This window comes from Podarcis muralis, chromosome 1, assembly GCF_964188315.1.
Source record: "Podarcis muralis chromosome 1, rPodMur119.hap1.1, whole genome shotgun sequence".
Lineage (NCBI taxonomy): Eukaryota > Metazoa > Chordata > Lepidosauria > Squamata > Lacertidae > Podarcis > Podarcis muralis.
The window spans coordinates 119,500,010-119,525,597 of record NC_135655.1 but is presented as its reverse complement, the minus strand read 5'-3'; the positions used below and the strand labels follow the sequence as shown (position 1 = coordinate 119,525,597).

The 25,588-nt window shown below is 37.4% G+C and overlaps 1 protein-coding gene and 1 long non-coding RNA gene across 2 annotated transcripts in view; one reads left to right on the top strand and one right to left on the bottom strand.

Annotated features, from left to right (window-relative positions):
• Positions 1 to 25,588, bottom strand: part of LOC114607356 (uncharacterized) — a 65,112-nt gene that overhangs the window by 24,479 nt on the left and 15,045 nt on the right. Inside the window, exon 3 of the long non-coding RNA XR_003709125.2 lies at positions 23,503 to 23,611. This is a non-coding gene — a long non-coding RNA (uncharacterized LOC114607356). The remainder of the gene's footprint in view (positions 1 to 23,502; positions 23,612 to 25,588) is intronic.
• MSTN (myostatin) lies at positions 3,006 to 10,895 on the top strand. Its single transcript, XM_028750472.2, has 3 exons — positions 3,006 to 3,520; positions 8,102 to 8,475; positions 9,238 to 10,895. The coding sequence occupies exons 1-3, from the start codon at positions 3,163 to 3,165 to the stop codon at positions 9,616 to 9,618; spliced, it is 1,113 nt and encodes a 370-aa protein (XP_028606305.1). The 5' UTR covers positions 3,006 to 3,162; the 3' UTR covers positions 9,619 to 10,895.

Below are 25,588 nucleotides of genomic sequence, written 5' to 3'. Positions count from 1 at the left end.
AAGCCTCCAAGCTGTGCAGTAACTTTGCATATCAGTCAACAACCACTCTATTCTGCTTTGGTGAAGCATCAAGAGTACTATGTCCAGTCCTGGGCATTACAGTTTAAGAAGGATACTGACAAACTGGAACAACTCCAGAGGCAAGCAACAAGGATGGTGGAAAAACTGGAGACCAAGCCATATGAGAAAAGATTTCTTCTCAACCTTTTGGAAGCAAGGGCAATTACTGATTTGGGGAAGAACTGACTAGGTGGATAATCAAAAATTTATCACAATTTCACTCTACATAATTTCATCGATAAACATGTTATTAGTAAGAAAATGTATTTTATGCTTATAAAGTAGACATTATGAAATGTATTTTATGCTTATAAATAACTTAAGGCCACTGGTTTCAGTGGGTCAGCTCTACATACTCATAGCCTGACACATAACACATATCACCCCATGTGAACAAATGGTAATATTTATATTAGTAATGATTTTTATCCTACAAAATTTGAGAGTCAGATTAGAAAGGCATGGAAAACATGGGCCTTCTCAAAATCAATTATTAAAGACTAAAGTGATAATCCTTGGTAGGAAACTGCTCTTTTCACAAATGATAATTAGGTAAAATTGATGCATAGGTCGATCAACTGTGGTCACTTCCCTCCATATCGAGGTCAAGGGATGAGGGATAGGAAATAGATGGCTGCCTCTAAAAGTGGTGTAGGATTTGTAATCTGCAATTTTGTTTCCACTAATGGACCAGGCCCAGTTCAAGGTATTAGTAATGGTGTACAAAGCCCAATACAACCTAGCAAAATACTTAAAGGCACACTACCTTTGATACTTTCAGATATCTGCAGGTAAGTCCTGCTCATGGTGCTGTTGATGGGCACGGCACTGGCATGGGTCATGGCATTCTTGGCAATGGTTCACAATGTCTGGAACACATTCCTGACGGACATCAGAATTTCCCCTGCATTGCTGACATTTAGTTGCCATATTTATTTCCCCAGACTTTTTACTGCCTGATGCTGTTTTGAAGGTTGTTATTGATTTTCTGTAATTTTAAATATTTTCAATGGTATCTACTATATGCTGGGCTGTGATTATAATATAATAAAATAAAATGTACATTTGGATGCAAGCATTCTTTAGTTCTTACAGACTCTGAATGTCATCTCAGAAATGGGATGCTCAGCAGTGAATTATGTTGTCCACCAGTGTTTGAGCAGAGATGCACCTAACTGCCAATTGTTAGTTGGAAACCAAGGACAGGAGATGATCCGATCCTCATGTCTTTGTGGTCCATGACTCACTTAACTCACACCTATTTCTATCAAATTGTGCTACTCGTGCTGCCCAACAGGCGCAACTGCATCTTGCATGACCTATTTGAGCTACATACAGATTAAAGTTCTCTTTGTGGGAGATTCTGAGGTCCTTATCTTATTCTGCTGGGGCTTGGAACCTGTGAAAAAGTAGTAATGAATACCAGAGCCTCTTCCTGAACATGTATGAAGTAGGACCCTGGGCAGTTCCCAGCAATTCCTGCTAGCTGAGTTTGGGATGATGTTTCAGCAAAGGCTTAAATCAAGAATGGTGAATCTGTGGGCCTTCTTGATGTCATTGGATTCCAACTCCCCTCACCCACAAGCAGAATGGCCAATGGTGAGAGATTTAATTTAATTTTGTGTATTGCTTATATCCCATGTTTCCTTACTAGGGAAAGCCCAAAGTGTTAAACAGAAAAATAAACACAAAATATTACAATAATCAATAACCATGCCCCCATGTAAAGATGTTTTATTTGAGGTTTTAGAAGGTCACATGCCGGGAGGGGGTGGGGGGAGGTGGGATTCAAGAGTAACAATGAATTCTGAATAAACCAGAAGATATAAATTCAATGGGTTAAATCCCAAGAAAACAAGCTGAAGTATTAATGAAATGATCCAGAGAAACAATGCTAGGAGCAGAATGATATCACAAAACCATTTCTCCTCAAATTACTGGGCCAATTTATCAAATTATTGGTGGAAATGGTGTTTCTTCCCAGCCCTAATTGCAGCTATTTGCACCTTGATCCTAAATCTGTTCACCTCAATCAAGGAAAGATGATGTGAATGTTGAAGCAGGATCCTGTGTATGATGATACTATTCAAACTTTCAAAAGTGTGTTCCACAGGGTAACTGCTTGGTTTCAGAGTTATGTCAGCATATGCATCACTGTTTGGATTGGGCAGAAATACTGAATCTAGTCCTCCACACTGCCACCCCTAAACAGGTGACTGGTGTGCTGTTAAAGGATACCACACAAGCCAGCTGTCCTGGATATATGCACAAGGAGATTCCTTCTCAACAGTACATATCTTGTCTACTACTGCACTCAATGACCTGTGTAGAGTGGTCATTATGTATTTGTTCCCTGTAATGTATTTAGTATTAGGATGTAAATGAGATTCTATCTCCTTAATTACTTATACCACCTGAACTCAAACATAATCAAATTAATAAAACATGCATATGTAGACTGGTTAAGATTTTGGTTTTAAATTCTTAGCTATTGTCTTTTCAGTGGTGTATTTCACATTTCATTTTTAAAAATCCATATTGTTAAATAAAATATTTAAGAACAATTTTAATTTATAATAGTGACAGTCTTTACACTTATTAAATGTTTTCTTTTTCAATTATTGGCTAGCCTTTTTAGATATGGGAAGGATACATAGACTGATTCACAATAAAAGCAGCAGCTGATTCACATTTAAGAATGGTAATACTATCTTTTGATACTGCTGGCCATGCTCCTTGGAAATATTCTTACAGCCTGTGAGGAGATACTCTCTATGGAATAGTCAGAAAATCAGCTCACCCTTGGCAGTAACAAAATGCGGTCTAGCAACTTATGAGAGACATGGCTTTAACATCTGACAGTTAGATTCATTGTTGGTTTAGCAGCCAATCATTGGTTTTGACGACACAAGTCTAATGAAGGTTGGAATATAAAAAGCCCTCTTGGAATATACATGATTCACCAGAGTGGTGAGTTGTCTCAGATTGCATTTGCCTTCAGTGATTCACACAGTACGGAAAGATTAAAAAAGGAACCAAAGGAAGGAGAAAGGAAGGAAGGGAAAGCACTGCACTGAATGTGAGATCCTGCAGAAATAAAAAATGTATCTTTATATTTACCTTTTCATGTTAATCATACCTGGTCCAGTGGATCTTAATGAAAGTAACCAGGCAAATGAAAACATGGAAAAAGATGGACTGTGCAACGCATGTACATGGAGGCAAAGTACAAAATCTTCAAGAATAGAAGCTATAAAAATTCAGATCCTCAGTAAACTGCGTCTGGAGCAAGCACCTAATATTAGCCGGGATGCTATAAGGCAACTTTTACCTAAAGCTCCGCCACTGCAAGAACTGATTGATCAATATGATGTCCAGAGAGATGACAGCAGTGATGGCTCTTTGGAAGATGATGATTATCATGCTACAACTGAAACTATTATTACAATGCCTACAGAGTGTAAGTACGTTTATTCCTTTATAAGATAGCACTAGAGACCAACAATCTCCTCTTGATCTCATCTAACAAACTGCTTGTGGAAGCATGCAACTGAGAGAGAGAAAAGCATTTTTTTTAATTGAATCATGTTCTACTGACAAGTAATTTTTCTTTTAATGGTATTTCCCCCTTTACATACAAACTAACAATTAACTTGTTTATTGCTGTTGGTATGTAAATAAGTTATTTAGTTAATCAACCTTATTATTTCAGTAATTTATTGTGCAAAAGTAAAAAAGGCATATTAATGCATCAGTTTGCATTAACAAATCTTCTAGGGACACTTGTTTTTAGGAGTTCCAGAAAACAGGGAGTAAGGGGAACATCCATGTAACTGACAAAATAAAACATTAAGCTTCAATGTACTAATATATTTTTACATGTTTTCACATACAGATATATAAATTATAACTATGCCAAAAATTCTGTGTGAAAATTCCCCAAACTCCTACTTTTTGAATTTTGGTGTTTATTCACAATCATTCTTCTGATCTTCTGTTGCACTGGCACAATTTTTTAATTATAGCAGAGCTTTCGTTTCTTCTTCCTTACACTATCTCAGCCAATCATGTATCACATAGTGAATTTGATAGCATCATAGAATCAATTAGATTTGGCTACCTAATGTTGTCATGGGACGCGGGTGGCGCTGTGGGTTAAACCACAGAGCCTAGGGCTTGCCAATCAGAAGGTCGGCAGTTCGAATCCCTGCGACGGGGTGAGCTCCCGTTGCTCGGTCGCTGCTCCTGCCAACCTAGCAGTTCAAAAGCACGTCAAAGTGCAAGTAGATAAATAGGTACCACTCCAGCGGGAAGGTAAATGGCGCTTCCGTGCGCTGCTCTGGTTTACCAGAAGCTGCTTAGTCATGCTGGCCACATGACCTGGAAGCTGTACTCCGGCTCCCTCGGCCAATAAAGCGAGATGAGCACCGCAACCCCAGAGTCGGTCACAACTGGACCTAATGGTCAGGGGTCCCTTTACCTTTACCCTTTACCTAATGTTGTCAGTGAGGGCAAAAAATCCAGCCAGAACCCCAAACTCAGCTCTAGCTGCACCCCAAAGTAGTTGATTGAATTAATGTACTGGAAAGAGCCCAGGTCAAACATTAAACACTTCCCCCTATAGTACTGCCTTCAGATGTCTTCTAAAAGTTGTATAGTTATTTATCTATTTTGACATCTGATGGGAGTGTGTTCCACAGAGAGGGTGCCACTGCCGAGAAGGCCCTCTGCCTAGTTCCCTGTAATCTCACTTCTCGCAGCAAGGGAACTGCCAGAAGTACCTCAGAGCTGGACCTCAGTGTCTGGGCTGAACAATGGGGGTGGACATGCTCCTGCAGGTATACTGGGCTGAGGAGGTTTAGGGCTTTAAAAGTCAGCACCAACACTTTGAATTGTGCCTGGAAATGTACTGGGAACCAGTGAATTATATGGTGATATGGTCCCGGCGGTCACTCCCAGTCACCAATCTAGCTGCTGCATTCTGGATTAGTTTTAGTTTCCGAGTCACCGAGTCAATACTCATTTCAAACATGTGTCCTGTTGAGGCAACATAGTACCGAGAGACAACGTTCCTTTTCTGCCAAGGTGTGTTCTGCGGTGAAAATGTTACCAGACAGGAAGGCTTGGTTGAGTTGTCAATACATCCGGAGCCACATACTCTCTCTCTCCAACAAACATTTTCATGCCATTTTGCATCCCCGCAAAATACTAAACATGACGGGTGCTTTCTGAGTGGCAAAAATGTTCACAACACTCAGTCTCCAGCATACATTTGCTTTCTCCTAATCTAATTACTTTGTCCACAACTGTTAATTAATACAATCTATATATTAACCACTTTATTAATCTAATGCATTCATTAATGTAGCACTTAATAAATGCCAATGGTGCTATATTTTAAATAATGAAATGTTCATGCACAGCTCTAGGAATTCTATTAGTTGTGTTAAGGAATGAAGATATTTACTGAATGAGCAGATTCTTAGTTATCTTCTTAGTGCCGAGCATCTGCCATGGCTCCTATCAAGTATCTTTTGCACAGCTTATATTATAGTATCTTATGTTCTTCATTAGCTGAAGTATTTGGCTATGGCAGCTGTTTTCGGAATAACACTTAAGGCGATGATAAAATAAAGTAAAAGGACAGCTTGAGCACACACGACTTAGATTTGCTACCAGCAACAGTGGCATAAAATATTCAAAAGGAGTGAAATGGTTATTTTAACATTTATTTTGGAAAGAATAATCAAGAATTTATGTTTTAGAAATTCATATTTAAAGAAACATGATTTAATCATTTGTGCTGACTTATAAAAAACATTGTAGAAAATACTTTTATCCTATTTATTTCACTCTTCATTGATGGCATTTTAAAAATGCAAAAACTTTTTTGGTAACTTAATATGAAAATGACTTAAGAGTACATGTCTACTCAGAAGTAAATCCCCTGTGATTAGGATTGCAGCCTTAACATATTTTTACTTCAGGCACAGGATCTTGGGTCTGCAACCACATCCCAATTAGAAGCAGGCCCATGCACAGAAAAGAATGCTATTGTAAATCTGTCCTTTATATTGCTGTCTCTGGAAAAAGCCACTCATATAGGGGTTCTTTGTGGTACATGAGTGCTAGAATACATCAATATGTGATATTATTTTACACTAGATGTACGGAGAGTTAAAATGTATCTAACAGCTTATATAATCTCACTGTATGCTAAAATAAGATTTCCTACTATACTGCAATTCCTAGTCTCACAAAGTAAGTCAGATATGGCAAATTAAAAATCAGTAAATTAAAATAAAGTTATTAACCATACATTTTGTTGCAATGCAAATGAAAGCAACTTGGTTTCTGCTATACCTACTCTTTTATAGCTTATTCACAACTCTACTATATAGTGGTACCTCTGGTTACGTACTTAATTCGTTCCGGAGGTCCGTTCTTAACCTAAAACTGTTCTTAACCTGAAGCACCACTTTAGCTAATGGAGCCTCCCGCTGCTTCTGCGCTGCCGCCACACGATTTCTGTTCTCATCCTGAAGCAAAGTTCTTAACCTGAGGTACTATTTCTGAGTTAGCGGAGTCTGTAGCCTGAAGCGTATGTAACCCGAGGTACCACTGTATGTAATTAAAATAGAAATAACACTAACATAACTTGAATGAATGTTTGCCATTCATTGTGTTTTAAGTGGAAGTTATATGTCACAGCCACTTTCAGGCTGAGTACACTGTACAATGTGTTCAGTACCCTTGGTAATTTTGACTAGGGGGTGGGGGGAGAGAGAGAGACTTTATTTCAGAGAGTGATTTGTACAGCTGGACAGTTAGTATAACTACACAGACTCTCCAAGATTCTCAGGGTATATTCCCTTATGATTTGTTTTCTTTTTAATAATCAGTATAATTTTAAAAGTTCAGCCTGTCCTTTTCAGCAGAAATCAGCGTAATCACATAGTATAAACATTACATCATATTCATCATATCCACTTAGCAGTCCATGGAATTCAATGGTATTTACTCCCAGGTAAATGGTACAAGATCAAAACATAAAACACAACACAGAAAAAGCAAATAGTGAAATTATATATACACATGAATCATTTTCACCTAAGTCCTCAAATGAACAAGCAATTCCTTAAGATTTCAGCGGATTTCCTCCAAGAAAGGTCTTTTGAGTACTGGAAATTAAAAATAAAATAAAATCCAAGCTTTTTTGTTTCATTAAGTTTCTTTCTTAATCTATGTTCAATATTTCCCCCCTTTTCTTTTCTTCCTACGATCTGCTTTCATATGGCCACTTATTTTGTGATTATGTTTCTCTTTTTTATTGCAAGCTAATGGAATCATTGTGTTTTATTGGTAGATCCAGATTTAGTTAGCTGCATGTAGGTATCATTCAAATCAATATGAAAACTTAGTTATGACTTAGATCCTACTGAAATCAACAGAATCTAGGTGCAACTAATTTAGTCTAGACTCTGGACCCAACCCTATGGAAACTGTGAGGTGCTTTAGAGACTCCAGAAGGTGGTGGAATTCAAATTAAATAAATACAAATAAATACTGGATCCAAGGCCACCATCTATTGACAAGGGAGAATTTTAAATGTAAAAAGTGACTGGACCTACTCCAAAATACCACTGGAACAGCAGACATTATACATGGAACTATACAAACTGCGAATGGGGATCTCTATGCGATAAGGGCATGGATTTATTATGTGCTCCTTATTACTGGATATGCACTCACTCAAATTGGCCATAAATGTTTGCTGCACATCAAGAGGTTGTGGGAGGGGAATAGCAAAATTTTGATGGAAGTATTGGATATTGATTAAAATGGGGCAAAGTGTGAAGCACTTGTGGTGGTTAAAAAAATAAAAGTGGTATACATCTTAGGTGGTCACATGAGATCTGAGCAACTGTTTCCACTGCAAATTGTAAGTCACTGCTAAGAAATTGTCTGAAGATATTATAAAATGTTTACATGTTTTCTGATGTTTGCAAACAAGTAATATTTTCTATCCATTTGTTTATAGCTGATTTCCCTATGCCAGTGGAAGGAAAACCCAAATGTTGCTTCTTTAAGTTTAGCTCCAAAATACAGTATAATAAAGTAGTGAAGGCTCAGTTGTGGATATACTTAAGACCAGTCCAGAGGCCTACAACAGTATTTGTACAGATCTTGAGACTCATCAGACCCATGAAAGATGGTACAACCTCTACTGCAATTCGATCTTTGAAACTTGACATGAACCCAGGCACTGGTATTTGGCAGAGCATTGATGTGAAGACTGTGTTGCAAAATTGGCTCAAACAACCTGAATCTAACTTGGGTATTGAAATCAAAGCTTTGGATGAAAAAGGAAGAGATCTTGCAGTAACTTATCCAGGACCAGGGGAAGATGGTTTGGTAAGTTTCACTTGGAAATTTTGCAGGAACTTAATTGTAATTCATTGCTTAAAAGGGTGTTTCAGACAAATGAAAGAGGAATTTACAAAAGCTGTGATTATTAATGCAGTGTGAAAGCTCCAGCAAATTAATGATACCAGGAGCTGGAAAATGTCCTCCGTGCTCCAGCAGAACAATTAAACCAGAATTGTATATAAACTTCATGTAGTTGTTTGTCTGTAACTGGAATTATTAACACTTATTTTTCAGTTCCTCAAGCTGAGTGCTATATGGAAGGTGGTTATATGGGGCATTTTTAATAGCTAAAAATTAATAACACCAACAATTTGGGTGTTTGATGTCTTAATGCTTTCTAACAGGACAATGAAAAAGTTTATGACTAGGAGCCAAAGAGTTCCTCTTTGTATGTGTCCAAGAGCTTGAGGATTTACAGTGACATTTTAAAATTTTATCCTTTGGGCAGTATACTGTATAACAAATTGTTTTCAAAACCATCCTAGTTTTTTTAAAAAAATGGATTGCCATGTAACACTGTAGCTGCTGCAATTCTTCTAGGCTTTATTTTATTTTTACCACTCTTCTCCTTACACATAAAAGCCCCTCCCAAGTAAAAAGTAGACAAGGTGTTGTTTTTTGTAACAAGGCTGGTTACATCATCATCATCATTACAGCTCTCGAATGCTATACGTTTAGAAAAATATATTTTGTGTGTCAAACGTCAATCACTTTACCAAAATACTATTCCTTTTTCTTTATTCATAGAACCCATTTTTAGAGGTCAGGATTACAGATACACCAAAAAGATCACGCAGAGATTTTGGTCTGGACTGTGATGAACACTCAACAGAATCTCGATGTTGCCGTTACCCGCTGACTGTGGATTTTGAAGCTTTTGGATGGGACTGGATAATTGCACCCAAAAGATACAAAGCAAATTACTGCTCTGGAGAATGTGAATTTGTATTTTTACAAAAGTATCCACACACTCATCTTGTACACCAAGCAAATCCAAGAGGTTCAGCAGGCCCATGCTGCACACCTACTAAGATGTCCCCAATAAATATGCTGTATTTCAATGGAAAAGAACAGATAATATATGGAAAGATACCAGCTATGGTGGTAGATCGTTGTGGGTGCTCATGAGTTCTTCATTAGGTTTGCCACTTCATAAAATATGGAGTCTATGAAAAGTATTTCCCTTGAGCATTTTTTGAAACTGTGAATTTTTGTACAATAGGCCTACCTCTGATAGGCTATACTCTAGGCTATTGTAAAGATTTCGTACCAGACAAGCTACAGTATGTGAATTGAAAGACATTTTTATGCAAGGGCTGGTTAAAAACCAGTGAAAAAGATAAGCTACAATCAAACTCACAGGATTTCACAATGAATTTCTTATTCTGGGAAGGTATTTTTTCATTTATGCAAACAACATAATCATATACAAGTTTCAGCAGATAGAAGTAGAAAAAGGCAACCTCCTTGTATTCCAGAGAATGAAAAGGAGCAGGCTATTAAATATAGTCTGAACAGTTGAATTCACTGTTGTACTTGCATTAGAGGATATATTTGTGACGTATAGAGTGAAAAGAGTACCAGTGAATTTTTCTCAAACACTTGAATTGAGTTTAGAGTATAAAAACTGATAAGATGAAATTCCACAAAACAGATAAGTTCACAAATTAGGGTAGGTACATTTTGTTTCCATTCCTTTTATAATTAGTATGTACATTACTTTCTGCCAATGGTGCTATCATAGTAGACTTACAATCCAGTCCCAAGATTTGCTGCAGGAAGCAATAAGTATTTTGGATGGGATGTACCAACAGCTAGATTACAATATTGTCACAAAACTGGATATTGTATTGGAACTGCAGACACCAGGAGAACTGAGGTTCTGACAGCTGTAAGTGCACACACGACAATGAATCTCCCTCTCCTAAACTACAGTTTGTCATTCACAAGAATTTTTTAAAATTACTTTAGCAGACAGCTGTATTACAAATGATAAATGGCAAGAAATTGTTCTTTATTGTACAATTGTTATAACCCATATTGCAACATTACAGTTTGCACTATGATAAACCAATTGAGAGAATTCATAAGTACAGTACTGTAAAAATAAAACATGAATATTTGTGTAATATAATATATATATTATATATACACACAATATTATAATGTAAATAAATGTGTGTTTTTTTAAGTTACTATGACTATACCATATATATGATGCAACAAATTTGGAATAACTCAGATTAAAATTACACTTCCGTCAATGATATAAATAAGTTATTTTATTATTTTGCAACAAATATACTCAGATTCAGTATTTATTCTAATGCTCTTGAGAACACTGTTATATAAATGAAATCACCCTAATCAATTATTGCTCTACCCACTTGTCGTATACTTGTTGCTTATATGGGTTCTGTTTTTTCTTTCTTTTAAAATTTATGAGTGAGCCTACATGTAAGAGTTTCATATGCACATGACTTAGTGCAGGGTTTGCCAACCTGGTGCCCTCCAGATATTTGTTGGTCTCCAACTCCCATTATCCCTGATCATTGGCCATACCAGTCAGGTCTGATGGGAGTCCAACAACATCAAGTAGCTTCACCTGAATTAGTGGATCAGAGCAATGGCAGACATAAGGTTGTAAACAATGGTATCCATATTAAACACAAATGCCCTGAAATTAATCAACATGACTAACTTATGTCCAGTAAATTCAATGGGCCTAATCTGAGTAGAATTTAGTCTGCTGCAACCAACTATTATTGCCAGATCAACTATGTTAGCAGTATATGTCAGGAAATATTGTGGGCTGGATCCAAAGATAACCTTTCAGGGATGGAAGGGAAGGGCAGCACTAGTGGCTGTTTTCCTTCACTCAACATTCTTTGCATTCAACATATCATTGATTCAGTTAAATTCTTAGCAATATATAAACACATTGTTGACAGCACAAACCCATATATTTTCACTAACTGTATTTTTCTTATGAGCTAGAATCTTGCAAAATATTTTATTACCTTCATTTTATATGTAATAAACTTTAATTTTCATGTATTACTGTATATTTTGCTCAGCATAATCAGTAATTTTTAATCAAAACAAGGTTTAGAAATCTATTTCCTATTAAGAAACTTTATTTTCAAATGTGAAAAACAATTGAAAATACAAACATTGTTCAATAACCACTATAATTTCTGTTAAAATATTTTCACTTTTGTATAATATCAAAACTCTATTTGTTGTATACTGGATTTCAACTTATCATTTTGTGTGAAATTACAGCAGAATATCAGTCTTTGGGTTTTCTTCTTTTCCCCCAGCTGTGAAATAGCTAAAATGCCAATTTTCTTTTAATTTTTATTTCAGTGGAATTTAAACAGTTTTGTGGGTTGCACGAAGAGGCCACAGTTCAGTGCAGTTAAGATCCACTATCAGAATCCATGAAATATAATGCATACAAGGAAAGCACTTCCCCTTGTACACAGTGAGCCTAATTATTTTCTCTACTCACAACAGCACCCCCTCAAGCATAACAGAATGTCACTATGGAAGGTCCCCTGACCTTGTGCATAGCTATCTACATGGGAGGGGCTAAATTAGGAATGGCATGACTGAGAAGTCCTTGCGCACGTATGGAAGATCACACATGGCAGTCACAGAAATCAGTGAGACTTAGGTATGTCTAACCCTGTAGTGTACTGAAGCCAGAATGTGTATGCAATATTGGAGAATATTAGGTATACTACAATACAATGTTAGGTGAGACATGTGGAGCATGGAAAACACACATTTTCCCATACACGTATAAAACAGGCTTTGGTGGCCTGCTCTTTACACCATGGGTAGTTAACCTGTGGCCCTCTAGATATTGTTGGGCTACAACTCATGTCAGTCCTGCCAACTTAACTGATGTCGCAGGTAATGGCAGTTGTACTTCCCCAAAATGTGGAGGGCATTAAATACTCTTGCAGTACATAAAATGGAGTACAAGGAACAAAACCAACCCCTCACCTGGCCTTGCTTTGCTGTGCTCCCTACCTGGTTCGGTTCTAGTACCGAGGCCAAGCTAAGAAAGATTTGCTTAAAAGCTACAAAATACAGCAAGATAACACATGAGAGTGCTTTAATATCACTTCCCCCACATGCTCCATTTTGTGTAAAGTGTCAAGCCCACACCCCTGTGAGAAGGGACCATGTTTAACAATCGTGTGACTCTCGTGTTTAACAATCGTGTGTGCCTTAGCCACTGTTTTGGTCTAGCCCCCTTTTATAGACATTCTTAAGGAATAGGCCCTTAAAGCTAAACATAGAAAGAATGCGTAAGAAATCTTGGCAGATCTCAGATGACTAGATAACGCAAATCTGATTTTCCAGAAAGCACGTTAGCAGCTAGGAATTTGTTTAAAGAACTAGCAACATTTTGATCAAATGGATTCAATACATAGCACAGGTTCTGGATACAATGGTAGCTGCGGTTGCAATAAATTATATATACAATGATAATAAAATAGGTCCTTGTCTTAAAACTCACACAAATGACAAGATTTACTTATGTCTCTTCTAATGCTGAAGAAATATTTTTTAAATAGCTAGCTTCACATTAAATTGCATGCACCACATTCTCCAATTTATTCCTTTAAGAGAAGTTTCTCTTCAAAGCACTAAAGCCCTAATATTATGTGCATAACTGTGCTTTCCCTGAGTCAACAGCAATAGTTTTCAGGGCCGACAAAGTTATTTGGCACCTCAGGAAAAAGTCCACAAATGTTTTCCCCTTGGATTAAAATTCACCAATATATAAAATTTAATGCCCTGTTAACATACCCAAATTCTGCTGCCATACATGGCTGCTTCACTCTGCCCAAATAGCATGTTTTGATGGGCTTTGCCTGAACTGGGGAACAGGAGTCCTTCAAAATATTTTCCTACCAAATAATTTTAAATAATACAATTCTTTAAAATCCTATTACATTCCATGCTTGCAACATTTGGATCTAGTTCTGTTGCACTTTTTGAAAGAGAATATTCACACAGATTGGCAATAAGTCGGGTTTTAAAGGGTCGTTTTGTTTCTGAATACTTCACTTTGTTCTCAGAAAAAATATTACTTAGTGATGTACAACATTCGCTCAGAGATCATAAGCAACACCTCAACTAGCAGCAGCAGCAAAGAACAGTTTTGATCAATATTTCAATAAATCAGCTAGTCTAAAACTATGTTCCATATGTTTTGTCTTGGACCCAGTTTATCCACTGATCACTTATCATAAATAACACAAAAAGTATGTGGTGAAAAATATTCCATATTATGGAAATGAAAAAAACAACCCCAAAACATTTCCATGCTTGGGTAAGACAATTTTTCTTTGATTTGCTCAAAAGATGGGCCTAAGTAAGATTTATTGGTGTTTTCACTGCCAGTTATAGCCAATATACTTGACATACTGAGTTTCATAAATCAAAACAATACACACAAACACTCCTTCATTACATTACTATTCAGCATGATTCAGTAGAACTGTGCCAAACAACCTCAATGGCAGTGAAGGAATATTACATAGATGCTTTTTGGCTGCGATAAGATGTTTGCTGTGTCATGATGCTATTGCCATGTGGTATTACTACACAGCCTGGGTGATGGGCCATAGAGAAAATACCACTCATTTCATTGATACTGATACATGGCACAAAACGCAGCATCTTATCTCATATCCTAAAAATATTTTCCATTTTCCATGTGATTTATTACAAGCGATATGGCAAAAACAACTTGCTAGTTCAGTGTAAGTTTTTATCTGAAAATGTTTTTAATAATGTCAAAATTATTTTCTATAGTTCACATTGAACACACTCCAAGGCTTTCTAACCTTTTCTACAGTTTGTAATAAAAGACGAAGAAAAAAAGCAGACTCCCTAATTTCCAAGCTACAGTACCCAGGCAAGAGAATTTACTTTCAACATCAATTGCATCAAGAATCTATGAAACTTCACATCTTAGTCAATCATCCTCATGCAATTATTACATAACTGCATACAGAAGGAATGGGAAACTTTTTCTATCAAGGACTACATTATCTTAGGAGCAATCTGCAAGGGGTCATATGCTGGTAGTGGTGGTGCCAAAACCAAGTCTTTCTGCAACACCCATATTTCACTCTTTCTACCACCCTCTGTTTTCTTAAACTCCCTTCTTCTCCTTCCTCTGACTTCCCCTTCACACACTCTCACCATCCCAGTTTTCTCTCTTCTCACGTACCTAGGTTCCGTTGCACCCTTTTCAAAGAGCTGTATTGCCACCCACCCACCCCAGACCATGGACCAGAAACTCAGAAATTTTGCTTTTTGCCACCTTTCGCACTCCACCATGATTTTCTCAATGGCCCAGAGCAACAGGGAGCAGCCCAGAGCAACAGAGAGCAGACGGATGAGCAGACGGGCTCATAGCCACTCTGAACCACAGTGGAGAGGTGCCAATTTTGTACCACTTCCCCGTGCTTGTGCCTTTGGTGGTTGCCAACCTCACCAACTCCTAGATATGCCCAAGCAGAGGAACCGGACTCTCTTGCTAGAGATCTGAACAGCTTACTTGCAGAGGGCCCCTGCCTTTCTCCTTCCATCTTTTGATTACATCTATCCTGCATGATGGCGCAAATATTAATTATAGAAAACACTTAAAATTATAAACCCATTTTCTTCCCAAAAAAATAAGTAAAAGTACACTGATTACATTGTGGATAGGATCACAAAGGTGAAGGAAACTGAAATTTTCACATAATCTGTGGGCCGATCAAGTATTCTAAAGCAGAAAGAATATAAAAATAAATAAAGGCAAGGACATTATAAGAGTGCATATTTTTCCTTGAGAACAGATGTTTACTCTAAAAGTAATATGCAGCGCCGGTAGGGTATATTTATTTTCCAATTGTAAATATAGTTACATATTTCAGGGATATGTTTTCCTCCCAATGTGAGCACGTAACTCCTATTAACACTAATTGCAGTTACACATGCACACTGAAAGAAGATATATCCCTTTCCCTTTTATGTCACTATCCAAAAGCATTAGAGTATTGCCAGCTGCCTGAAGGATCATAGTGCAATTGTGGTGCTAATGTTAGCAGAGCTATATCAAGTACTATATGTAGAAATAAGGCAATCTATGCAAACATTTAAAATAGAAAAGTTTTCATTGATGGCTAGTGTAGAAAGAAGATGAACATGTGGTATATTCAGTGCTAGTTTCTCAACCCTGTGCACAGCAGTTCAAGGCTCCAACACAACATTTGCTCTCCCTCTGCTCCTCTTGTTTCCTTAACATCTCATTCCTTTACACCTATGTAAATATTTATCCTGGCCAGGAGGCAGGTCTTTGGTTCTGTGTGAATGTATGTCAATGTGCAGTACCAGTCAATATACAATACCAGTTGGCTATCTGAATATCACAAGGTCTAAATGTGAAATACCATGCAGTTATCCAGGGGGGCTGGAATAAACCCTTTTGCAAATCAGCTTAAGTAGCATTGTTATTTCAAGTAAACCATCAGAAAAACAAAGAGGAAACCAGATGATAGAGGTAATCAATTAATGTGTGTAAAATGGTAGATCAGTCTTAAACATTATTTGCAATTTAAAAATCCTGATAAAATATAACACAAAGGTGTATCAGTTTGATATGACATGTTAAAATGTTTTTCTCAGTTTCCAACTAGTACTACCACCACTACAATTCATTTTGCAAACAAGTTTTGAGATCAAGATAATACGATCATTTGAAACTTGAAACCAAAGTGTAATAGATCACATCTTAATGGCATCACTAAAATACTCTTACTTAAGATTTTCCATTAGTTTCCATTAGATTAACATGTCTGGAATGTTGAGACCTGGAAACTTGCCTCTCACTATGGTAACTATGCTTGGCCAAGGCACTGCTTGATTAAGAAATTAATTAATTGCCTTTTCGTTTATTACATTTGCACTGACGATCTCAGCTTAATAAAAAAAGATTCCACTGCAGAATTATTTTCAAGACATACATAGGCTATATATAAAGAATGAAATCTATAAATGCCTAAAACCTAATATACGTGCTAAGCTTGTGAATGTGATATTTTGAGGCATCTGTAACCCTCTGCAGGAAACAGAAGGAGCTTCTCATCTTCCTAAAGTTTCTGCTGATGCATTCAGTATGCCGTCTGGGATTAATGCATCTCAATGTGTCTTCAATAGACTAATAATTCCATTTGGAAATAATAATTATATAGATTACTTTTTCTATATAATATTAATAATTTTAAAAATGTAAACACAGTTCTGATGATGAATTAGAAATAGAATGACAGGAAAGAAATAAAAGGACACACACAGCTCATAAAAACTAAATATACAAAATTGAATGAAAAATTGCATGTTCTGCAATTTCCTGCATGTTCTGCCAGAAAGTCAATTTGGGGGTCTGAAAGAGTAGCAAATTCTAGATTCTGCCAAGCTCCACCCACAAGTGACAAGTTCTGTAATGGCGCCACCTACCCTAGTTGTGGTGCTGCAGCCCTACCCGGGGGAGAGTATTTTTGCAACAGAATTTGAATCAACTCTATTAAGAAGTATGTCCCACTGAATTTAATGGGGTTTATTCACAAGTAAGTAGAGATAGGATTGCAGCATAAATCAACCCTCCTGCATATTAACCACTTGTATCTTCAACTAATCAGATAGCAACAGATAAGTTTCTTAAAGTGAGTTCTGATACAAAAACACACAATGTTGTGGTCCGTTCCTCTAAGATCTTATATCAAAAATATTTTGTTTTGTTATGTTGTACTTTAATGTTCATTATTACATGACTGGCAGTCACATTCATTACTATAATTCAAAATATAATTCAGGAACACTTTTCTTTCATAAAATCATACGCTGTTGGTCTAAAATAATGTGAAAGAGTATGCCTAGTATGCCTAGTTGCTATGTTGACTCCAGAGAAAAGAAAATGGAAAAATGATAAAGACATAAGGTTGTAGCCAACATTCTGCAAGTGCAACAGAATTTCTTTCTTCTGCCCTGCAGCCCCCTTCATACCCACAAAATCTGCTCCAGAGGTTCTTAGATTTTTAGGGTGTGCAGGGGGCTACAGGGGGAGGGATGTGTGAGCAGAAGTCTATTCTACTTGCACAATATTGGATACAACCCCTGTTTTTCACCATCACTCTTCTATCAATGAAAATCTTAGTCCATGCACAAAGAATGTTTGTGGGGAAATACACAGATAACTAGTTCTTGGTCTAGATTAGGTCTTGTGTTTCTATTCTGAAGGATCTTGTAATACCTTTCTGTGCTGGATCAAACAATACAGCCATTGAACAACGTTGATATATGAGTCAAGGTCTCAGTTTAAGTTGCAGTTTTGCCTGACAGTTGAAGATAATGCATATGACATTTAATTCAAAAGCTATTAATACCTCTGATTTTGACAGCAGTTTGGAACATTCCATAGTAGGGAGAGATATAGAGGTCAATCCTCTCATAATGTTTGGCATCCAAGAGATGTATACGTATGAAAACATTTCAACAGAATGCAATTTGCTCAAAGATGATACTGTGAGATGAGGCTGGATGGTTTCATTTCACAAGATAATCTTCCAGTAAGTTGCATGGTTGAACCTTTCCAATGGAAGGTTTTCTAGGATGTGTATCCATGGAAATCATTCTAAGAACTATGTTATGAATGTAAAATACTACATTGTAAGTGATTTTCAGCCTTAACAACTACAGTATTAACAGTTTTCCCAACCACATTTCTCTCAGCAGTGATGTAGCTCCCTCTCTTCTCTCAACCTCTGGCAGTTTTCTTTGCTTCTGAATGTATACAGATCAGAACAGCACATGGCAATCCATGTGCACAAACAGGTTTCCACAACTGAATGGCCCTTCTTTATTTAGTGCCTCATACAAAAATATGTGCTGCAGGAAGGGGAAGAAGCCTGCAACCAATGGTAATTCTCTTTGACGCATGGAGTCACCATCTACATAGATCCATCACCTATAATTCAGGATTTTAACCCTTAGAATTTGCTAAACTAGTATGGATTACTATTCTATTAGTTATGTGTTGTGTGAAAAAGTACTTCATTTTGTTGTCCCGAATCTACTAACAATCAACTTCATTGAGCAATCCCAAGTTCTAGTATAATGAATGTACCATGCACAATTTTATAAGCCTTAACATAAGCCACTTAAGATCCTTAGTTTGTTCCCACTGAAGGAAGCATTCACTGAGCAGACTACACCCACAGGGCACTCACACCAGTGGAAGTGGGATTCTTCATTCTCCTTGCAGTCCCTATCCTGAAAATAGGTTCTAGAGGGCTGGAAGACTCTCTAACAAAGGGTGAGGGTGGAACTGAGGAAAATATATTCTCCCTCACCTCCCTACTGCCAGTAACCCAAGCAGACCAGACGTGAAAAGAGCTTTTAAGCTCTCTGCCTTGTCTAAGGGGCTAGGGATGCTCTGGGAAATCTCAAGGGTACTTAGATGGCCCCACAAGACTTTGTACAAGCACCCTAGAGCTGGTATACTGAACAGGCCTTCCTCAGTACACTGGGTTCCAGTGTGCTGAGTCTGCTTGGAGGAGGTAGGGAAGGCATGTAGCCTAATCCTATGCATTTTCATAGGAAGGTAAATAGGCAAACCTACCTGATAGAGCTAAGTATTTATGTTCATGGTTTTACCATGTTTGGCTGTGAAATATCCTTACATGAATTGAAATAGTTGTTAAAGCTGTTAACTTTACTGGTACCTCAAACAGCTACCAGTGATGGTTCCTCATTCCTCCAATTGTCTTCACAGGATGAGAGAAACATCTAGCCCTGAGGCAAGTAAGCAGCAGCAGTGACAGCTTCTTCTAAACAGTTGTCTTTTCCATTTTATTGCAACTTTTTAGAAAAATCTATTATTATTGCTGCAATAATCTCATGTAAACTGCTTTGTGAGATCCACTTGAAAGCAGTATACATATTATTTAAAGTATTTAAACATATTTTTTTAAAATAATAATAATTTAAAAACAAACTGTAATCCCAGGAAAGGTTTTCTTCTCATCTATCTGATCTTCCTCTGTGTTTTAAATCATAATTGTTTTGGCAAATGCACCCAATTCCGAAGGTACATAGACTAGATAAGGTTTCTATTGATGTGCAAATCTGTCAGTTTTGGTTTCTCTCAATTCTATGTTTATGATAATATTTTATTCTCTTGTTAATTAAGCTGTTTTAAATCTGCATTTTATATTTGACTTGATGGCGGGTGCAATTTTGCCTTTGAGCGAACTCAAGCCGATTCTCCCTCCCCCCCACTCGCTGCCAGAGTCAGCGGCAGGTCGCAGGGAGATCGCGGCGAGTTTTCTCGCTCTACTATATGCATTTTTGTACATATTACTTGCCTGGAAACCTGCACTGCAAAATTCCAAAAAGTGCATGGCTGTTTCAGTTCCTGTGTTATTTTGTAAAGTGAATTAGGGAGGTTCACCTTTAAATGCAAACTGAACAGAATATCTTTCCCATCCCTAATGTTTATTTAATGATGGGTAAAGAATATTTGAATTGGGTATGAATGATTTGTAAAAAGAAAGTGTGCTATTTCCTTGGGCTGGAAGGAATGTTACCTACTCTAGAAGTAATACTCCCTTAATCCTAAATGTATAGAAACAGGCATGTGGTGATTTACTTGGTCTTGAGGGGAAATCCCTATGCACATAGAAACTTCTCTTCTTATATCTCAGAACGCAACCCTGATATTAAATAGGTTATGGGGTTGACTCTGACACAAATTAAGCCTTGAAAGAAGCAAATTGTTTAATATTATTATTATTACTACAACTATCAACACCATCAATTTATAAGCAAACCCTTTATCAAGCGATCTCAGGGTGGCTGATGAAATCATTATGTACCGCATGCAAGACATCCATTAAAATGAGCAAAACACAGATATACAGGAAGTGATAATAATACCAAGGATTTTAAGAAAATGAGAGAGATGTGGGGTGAGGAAAATGCAGGAGAAAGAAAAAAGTGGGGGGCCAAGAAACAGGAGGAGGAAAACTGAGAAACCTGGCAATAAAAGGAAAAAAATTAAAGTGCAGCAATACTGTAGATTAGTGGGTTGAAAATGAACTCTGGATGTGGGAATAAGATAAATTTCTGTGTCAGAAATGTATCTAACAACCTAGATGTTTGTATCTACAACAATGCAAAGTGCACCTCTGGAAAGCTACCAAGATTGTAGCCAGTAGAAAAGAGGTACGGTAATTATTTTATCAAGATAGCTTTCAATTTCACCTAAATACCAGGTTGATTTTCTGGGACAAACATGCAAAAGGTAGAGAAATTCCGTACTAATATTAAATAATATTACAATATTATCCTGTTAACTACTGAATGAGCATTCGGCACCTCTAATGTGACTTTATCAGGACATATTCGTTTATGTGCCTTATGCAGAGTGATGTGCATTCAATATCACTGCCACCCCAGCTGTACAGAAGCTGAGCTATCACATAACAGTGGCAAGCCTCCAGGGAAGACAAAATGTGCTGCACCTGTTTATAAGTGCTTAGCTATTATTCATATTTACCTTCACCCTACTTTTGCTGCAGTACACATTCGTGCCAGAAGCACTTCCCACCATGGCTATCACTATGTCCACAAAAGGTCTTCTTAAGTTTCTGCTTTCTAAACAACTGAGTCTATAATCCTCCTAATACTACACGCTTTTCTCACTATCGAGCCTGCCTTTTATGACTATCATTGACTTCATACCTATCAGCAAAAGGGTTTAAGGTTGTTTTTTTATAAATGCAGTTCATATTATGCACATTATAGGAATGTCTTTCCCTATCTAGTAATTCATTTTCTACTATCTTCCAACTGGAAGAAGCTAAATATTCTTTAAAAAATAAGCTAATTATCTACTAATCACAACCTTGCTCTTCAATTACAATGTAAGGATTCTACACATAAATTTTAAAAGAAGTGGCTAATTATTGGCCGAGGTGCTTTGATGCTGACATGTGTAAATAGCTTGTTCAACAGCTGACCAACTCCAGATCCAACTGTTAGTTTTGGAATCAGTCTGGGAGCTTAAGACACAGTTGAACAGCACATGATGAAGTATTTGAGAGTGATTTCAAACATTTAGCATCCATAACTGTAAAATTGAATTGGCTAAAAGTTGTTCTGAGAAGACGTCAGTAAACAAAAAACATTACTAAAGAATTGGAGTAACATCATTGCTCTGCAAGCAGATATTACGAAATAGCTTTACCGGTCAATAGCATGTGGGAAGACTGATGCAGTCCTGATTGCCAAAGAGTGGGAAATGTAGTACAAAAAGCGTATAATTCATATCAAGTTTGAAGTGGAAATACTATTCCTTTTACAGCACAGATGAAATCCTGGCTGCATGTATACCTGAACCAGAATGCCCCTCTTTTAGCAATTACTTGCATTGTATTATTAACTGTGGGTTTTATGAATGGTCCATTAGATCTTTACTCAGAAATATTTTATTTTTTTTATTTTCTATAATGTAAAGTAATGCATCTGTGGCATTGAACTGAGAAAGAATGAAAGACGCAGTTTTTAACACCATCAATTGTTGACAATGTTCAGTACTCATTGATTGTAATTTACTCTCAGTTATAAATTGCGGAAAACTAAGACTGACATATTAGCAATGCAGGAGAAACACTTTGGGGCAGAGCATTTTGTGGGGACAGATTTTTTCCATCAGTCTTCATCCATCTTTGATTAGCTCTGCTAACAGCGGACAGAGGTCTTTCCTACATCCACCAATAATGCAGGCTCTGGACAGACTACTGCCACATGTAGCAAGTATAAGGCCCCCAAAGCAGGGTAGAGCAAGAACTGGAAAGAGGTAGAGCTGAGTCACCCATGAATCTACTGAGTGTTAAGATGGTCCAGCAGCCAGAGGGGACCCAATTTCAATTTCTCTGCAGAGTCAGTTTGGTACTGGTACAGCAAAAAAAGTAAAAAAGTAAAATACTGCCCCCCCTTCTGCTCTGACCAATGCAAGTGACAGGGCTTCAGATTTGAACCCCATTGCTCCCCACCCAGAAATTAGGCTTGCTCTCTAGGTGATCAAAGATTAATGTATAAGCAACTGCTCCTAAAAACAGACACAACAGAAGTGGTCTGGGATAGGTGTGATTTCCAACAAAGCATCGTCAAACACTGAGTTATATGGCTTTCAAAAAACCTACCGGTACTTCTATGCTCTGTTCTTATAATGCACTCCTATCCACATTTTTTTGTTCTCTCTCTCTCTCAAAAAGACACACACATGTACTTCAAGACATAATTCTAAATCCTGAGAAACAAACCCTCTTTTAAAAAATCACCAATTTGTTTACTAAATTCTAGTTCTCGCTCTTGCTATTATCATAATGTTTGGGGAGTTTGACTGGAGATTTGCATAGTATAAATCATATGTAGCATGACTCTAACTTTACAGAGCTATGGCCAGCAAGTTGTAACTTTTGGCACTTCTGAGAGAAGTCATATGTTTAATATGATGTCATGAATTGGCTCTGAGGTTCCAGTGAAGGTGAAAATTCCCACAGTCCTGCAGTGCTTCAAGAAGTAAAGTATAAATGACTAAGTAGAGTAGCCTATTCTAGGATTTGGGATGGGTCTGTACTGATGTACTCTTCCTACAGCCCCTACTTCTCATCACAGCTGACAGCTATTACGGCTGCTGGCCGATGGCCTCAGATGAGAAGAAAAAACATACAGAACTTTTGACCTTATTCAGTTACTATCAGTGCCAAGCAGCAACCAACATATTGGGCATCACCCAAGTTCAACAGTACATGCTTCAGAGCTGTCCTTCCAGTTGCTCTGAATCTATTACACCTTCCTAAAATATTATTAACTGCTGTATTTCAATACTAAATTCAACGTGTGTTTTACTAAATTTAGTTCAACTGAAAGTACCTGCTTCCTGTGATGCTCATTCTTGGCAATGGACTGCATAGATTTCCACAGCTCACACCGTGATAGTAGATCATAGCGCTTTGTCTTACTCCTCTGGAAGGTGTCAGATCTGAAAATTACGAATAAGAAATCCCCATTTGGAAGCATGTATTTGTACAGAACAAAAAGAAAATAGAGGGAAACTGCCATAAAATGCAAAGAACTAAAAAGAGAGCCAAGATAACCACAGAGCTCTGGGTATGGAAGGAAGTCTCATTGTGTTCACTGGGAATTACATCCTCCCTATTTATTCAGGATTGCAGTTTAAAAAGTGGAAGTAGATAAAGGAACAAGCAATAAAAACAGTAAGATGATCACTAGCTCTCCATAAGAACAAGTCTCCGTAATTTCAGTAAGCTATTCTTTATGAGAACCCAATGAAGTGGTTGTGAATAATTAAAATAAGAGGGAATTAAATAGAACTAGGTTGTAAAGAATGTATAAATGCTTTATATCACATTAAAACGATGAAGACATACTGGAGGGGGACACACACAAATTTCATATGATTTTCTAGCTGCAAATACAGTGGTACCTCGGGTTACATACGCTTCAGGTTACAGACTCCACTAACCCAGAAATATTACCTCGGGTTAAGAACTTTGCTTCAAGATGAGAACAGAAATTACGCGGTGGAGGCGCAGCGGCAGCGGGAGGCCCCATTAGCTAAAGTGGTGCTTCAGGTTAAGAACAGACCTCCAGAACAAATTAAGTTCTTAACCCAAGGTACCACTGTAAACCCTTGATGACTTCGCTATTTCTTAAATGTCAAGATCTTTATTTTCATATTAAGTAAGCAATACAAACATTTCCTGTCACTTTCTTTCAATGAAATGATATTTTATATCACCATTTGTACTTCAATATATTTGGAACATAACATTAATAACACATAAACATAGACATTCACAGTCCTTCTGAATCCATCTCTACAATATTGTTCAGCACTGAGCTTTGTTCCCTTTGACACTGTGTCTGTGTTTAGCTAGTTTTGAATATCCTATTATTTTTTCTAATTCAACACTTTTCCTTGCGAGGGTTCTCAGTCTCAAGCTCGTTGACTGGCACTGAGAATGGCTAGAGTGTTTGGACCATCATAGTGGGCAGAGCTTTCATGCTTACTTGACAAGAACTGAAAAACTGGGTTGTGCTGGCTATGGTTCCCAATTCAGAGAAAACAAGTAATAATTACTTCATTTTCCTTCATTCTTTCATTCATTCATTCATTCATTCATTCATTCATTCATTCATTCAATAACTGAATACTGCTCAATATTACAAACTATAAGAGGTTGATAATGGAAGCAGATCCTTGTAAATATGTAAATAAATGTAAATATTCTACATATTTGAGTAGGATTGTTTTAAACAAAAATGTTTTTAGCAGGCTCTTAAAACAACATAGTGAAGATACCTGTCTGATGTCAATAGGCAGGGAGTTCCAAAGTGTGGCTACAGCCACACTAAGATCAATTTCTTACAAATGCAGAATGAGCATTATGCGGCGCCTGTAGTTCTGCAAATCGTTGTGGCTGAGTGAGCATATATGGGGTAAAGCAATCTCGTAGGTAAACTGGGCCAAGTTATTAAGGGCTTTATATACTAAATAGTAACACCTTGAACTTGTCCCAGTAGCAAATTGGCAACTAGTACAGATCTTTGAGCACAGGTGTTATATGCTGACAGAGTCTTTCCCACTCCTGTAACTGCAGCTTCCAGATCAAGCACAAGTGAAGCCCTACATAGGATGAGATTACACATCTATAAGAGAAGCTTCACACTCATCCAGCCTCAAACCTCAGCTGCAAGAACCACAGGACAATTGCAACTGGATATAGAGATGGGTTGAATGAAATGGCTTAAACTGGGGCCACATCTTATTAAGAACATCTGCAGGAGAAATGACAAGTGTGGGAACCTTGGATAAACCAAATCATGCCTTGCCAACTGACAAAAAAGAAGCCCAGCTCCAAAGCCTGGGCCCAACCTTATGAGTAGAAAGGCCTTCCTACCCCACGTTCCTGGGCCCCACAACTAGAGATGGGAA

Coding starts and splice junctions, on each gene's coding strand:
- MSTN (XM_028750472.2), top strand. CDS start 3,163: ATGTATCTTTATATTTACCTTTTCATGTTAATCATACCTGGTCCAGTG. Junction 3,521..8,101: donor TATTACAATGCCTACAGAGT/GTAAGTACGTTT, acceptor ATTTGTTTATAG/CTGATTTCCCTATGCCAGTG. Junction 8,476..9,237: donor GACCAGGGGAAGATGGTTTG/GTAAGTTTCACT, acceptor CTTTATTCATAG/AACCCATTTTTAGAGGTCAG.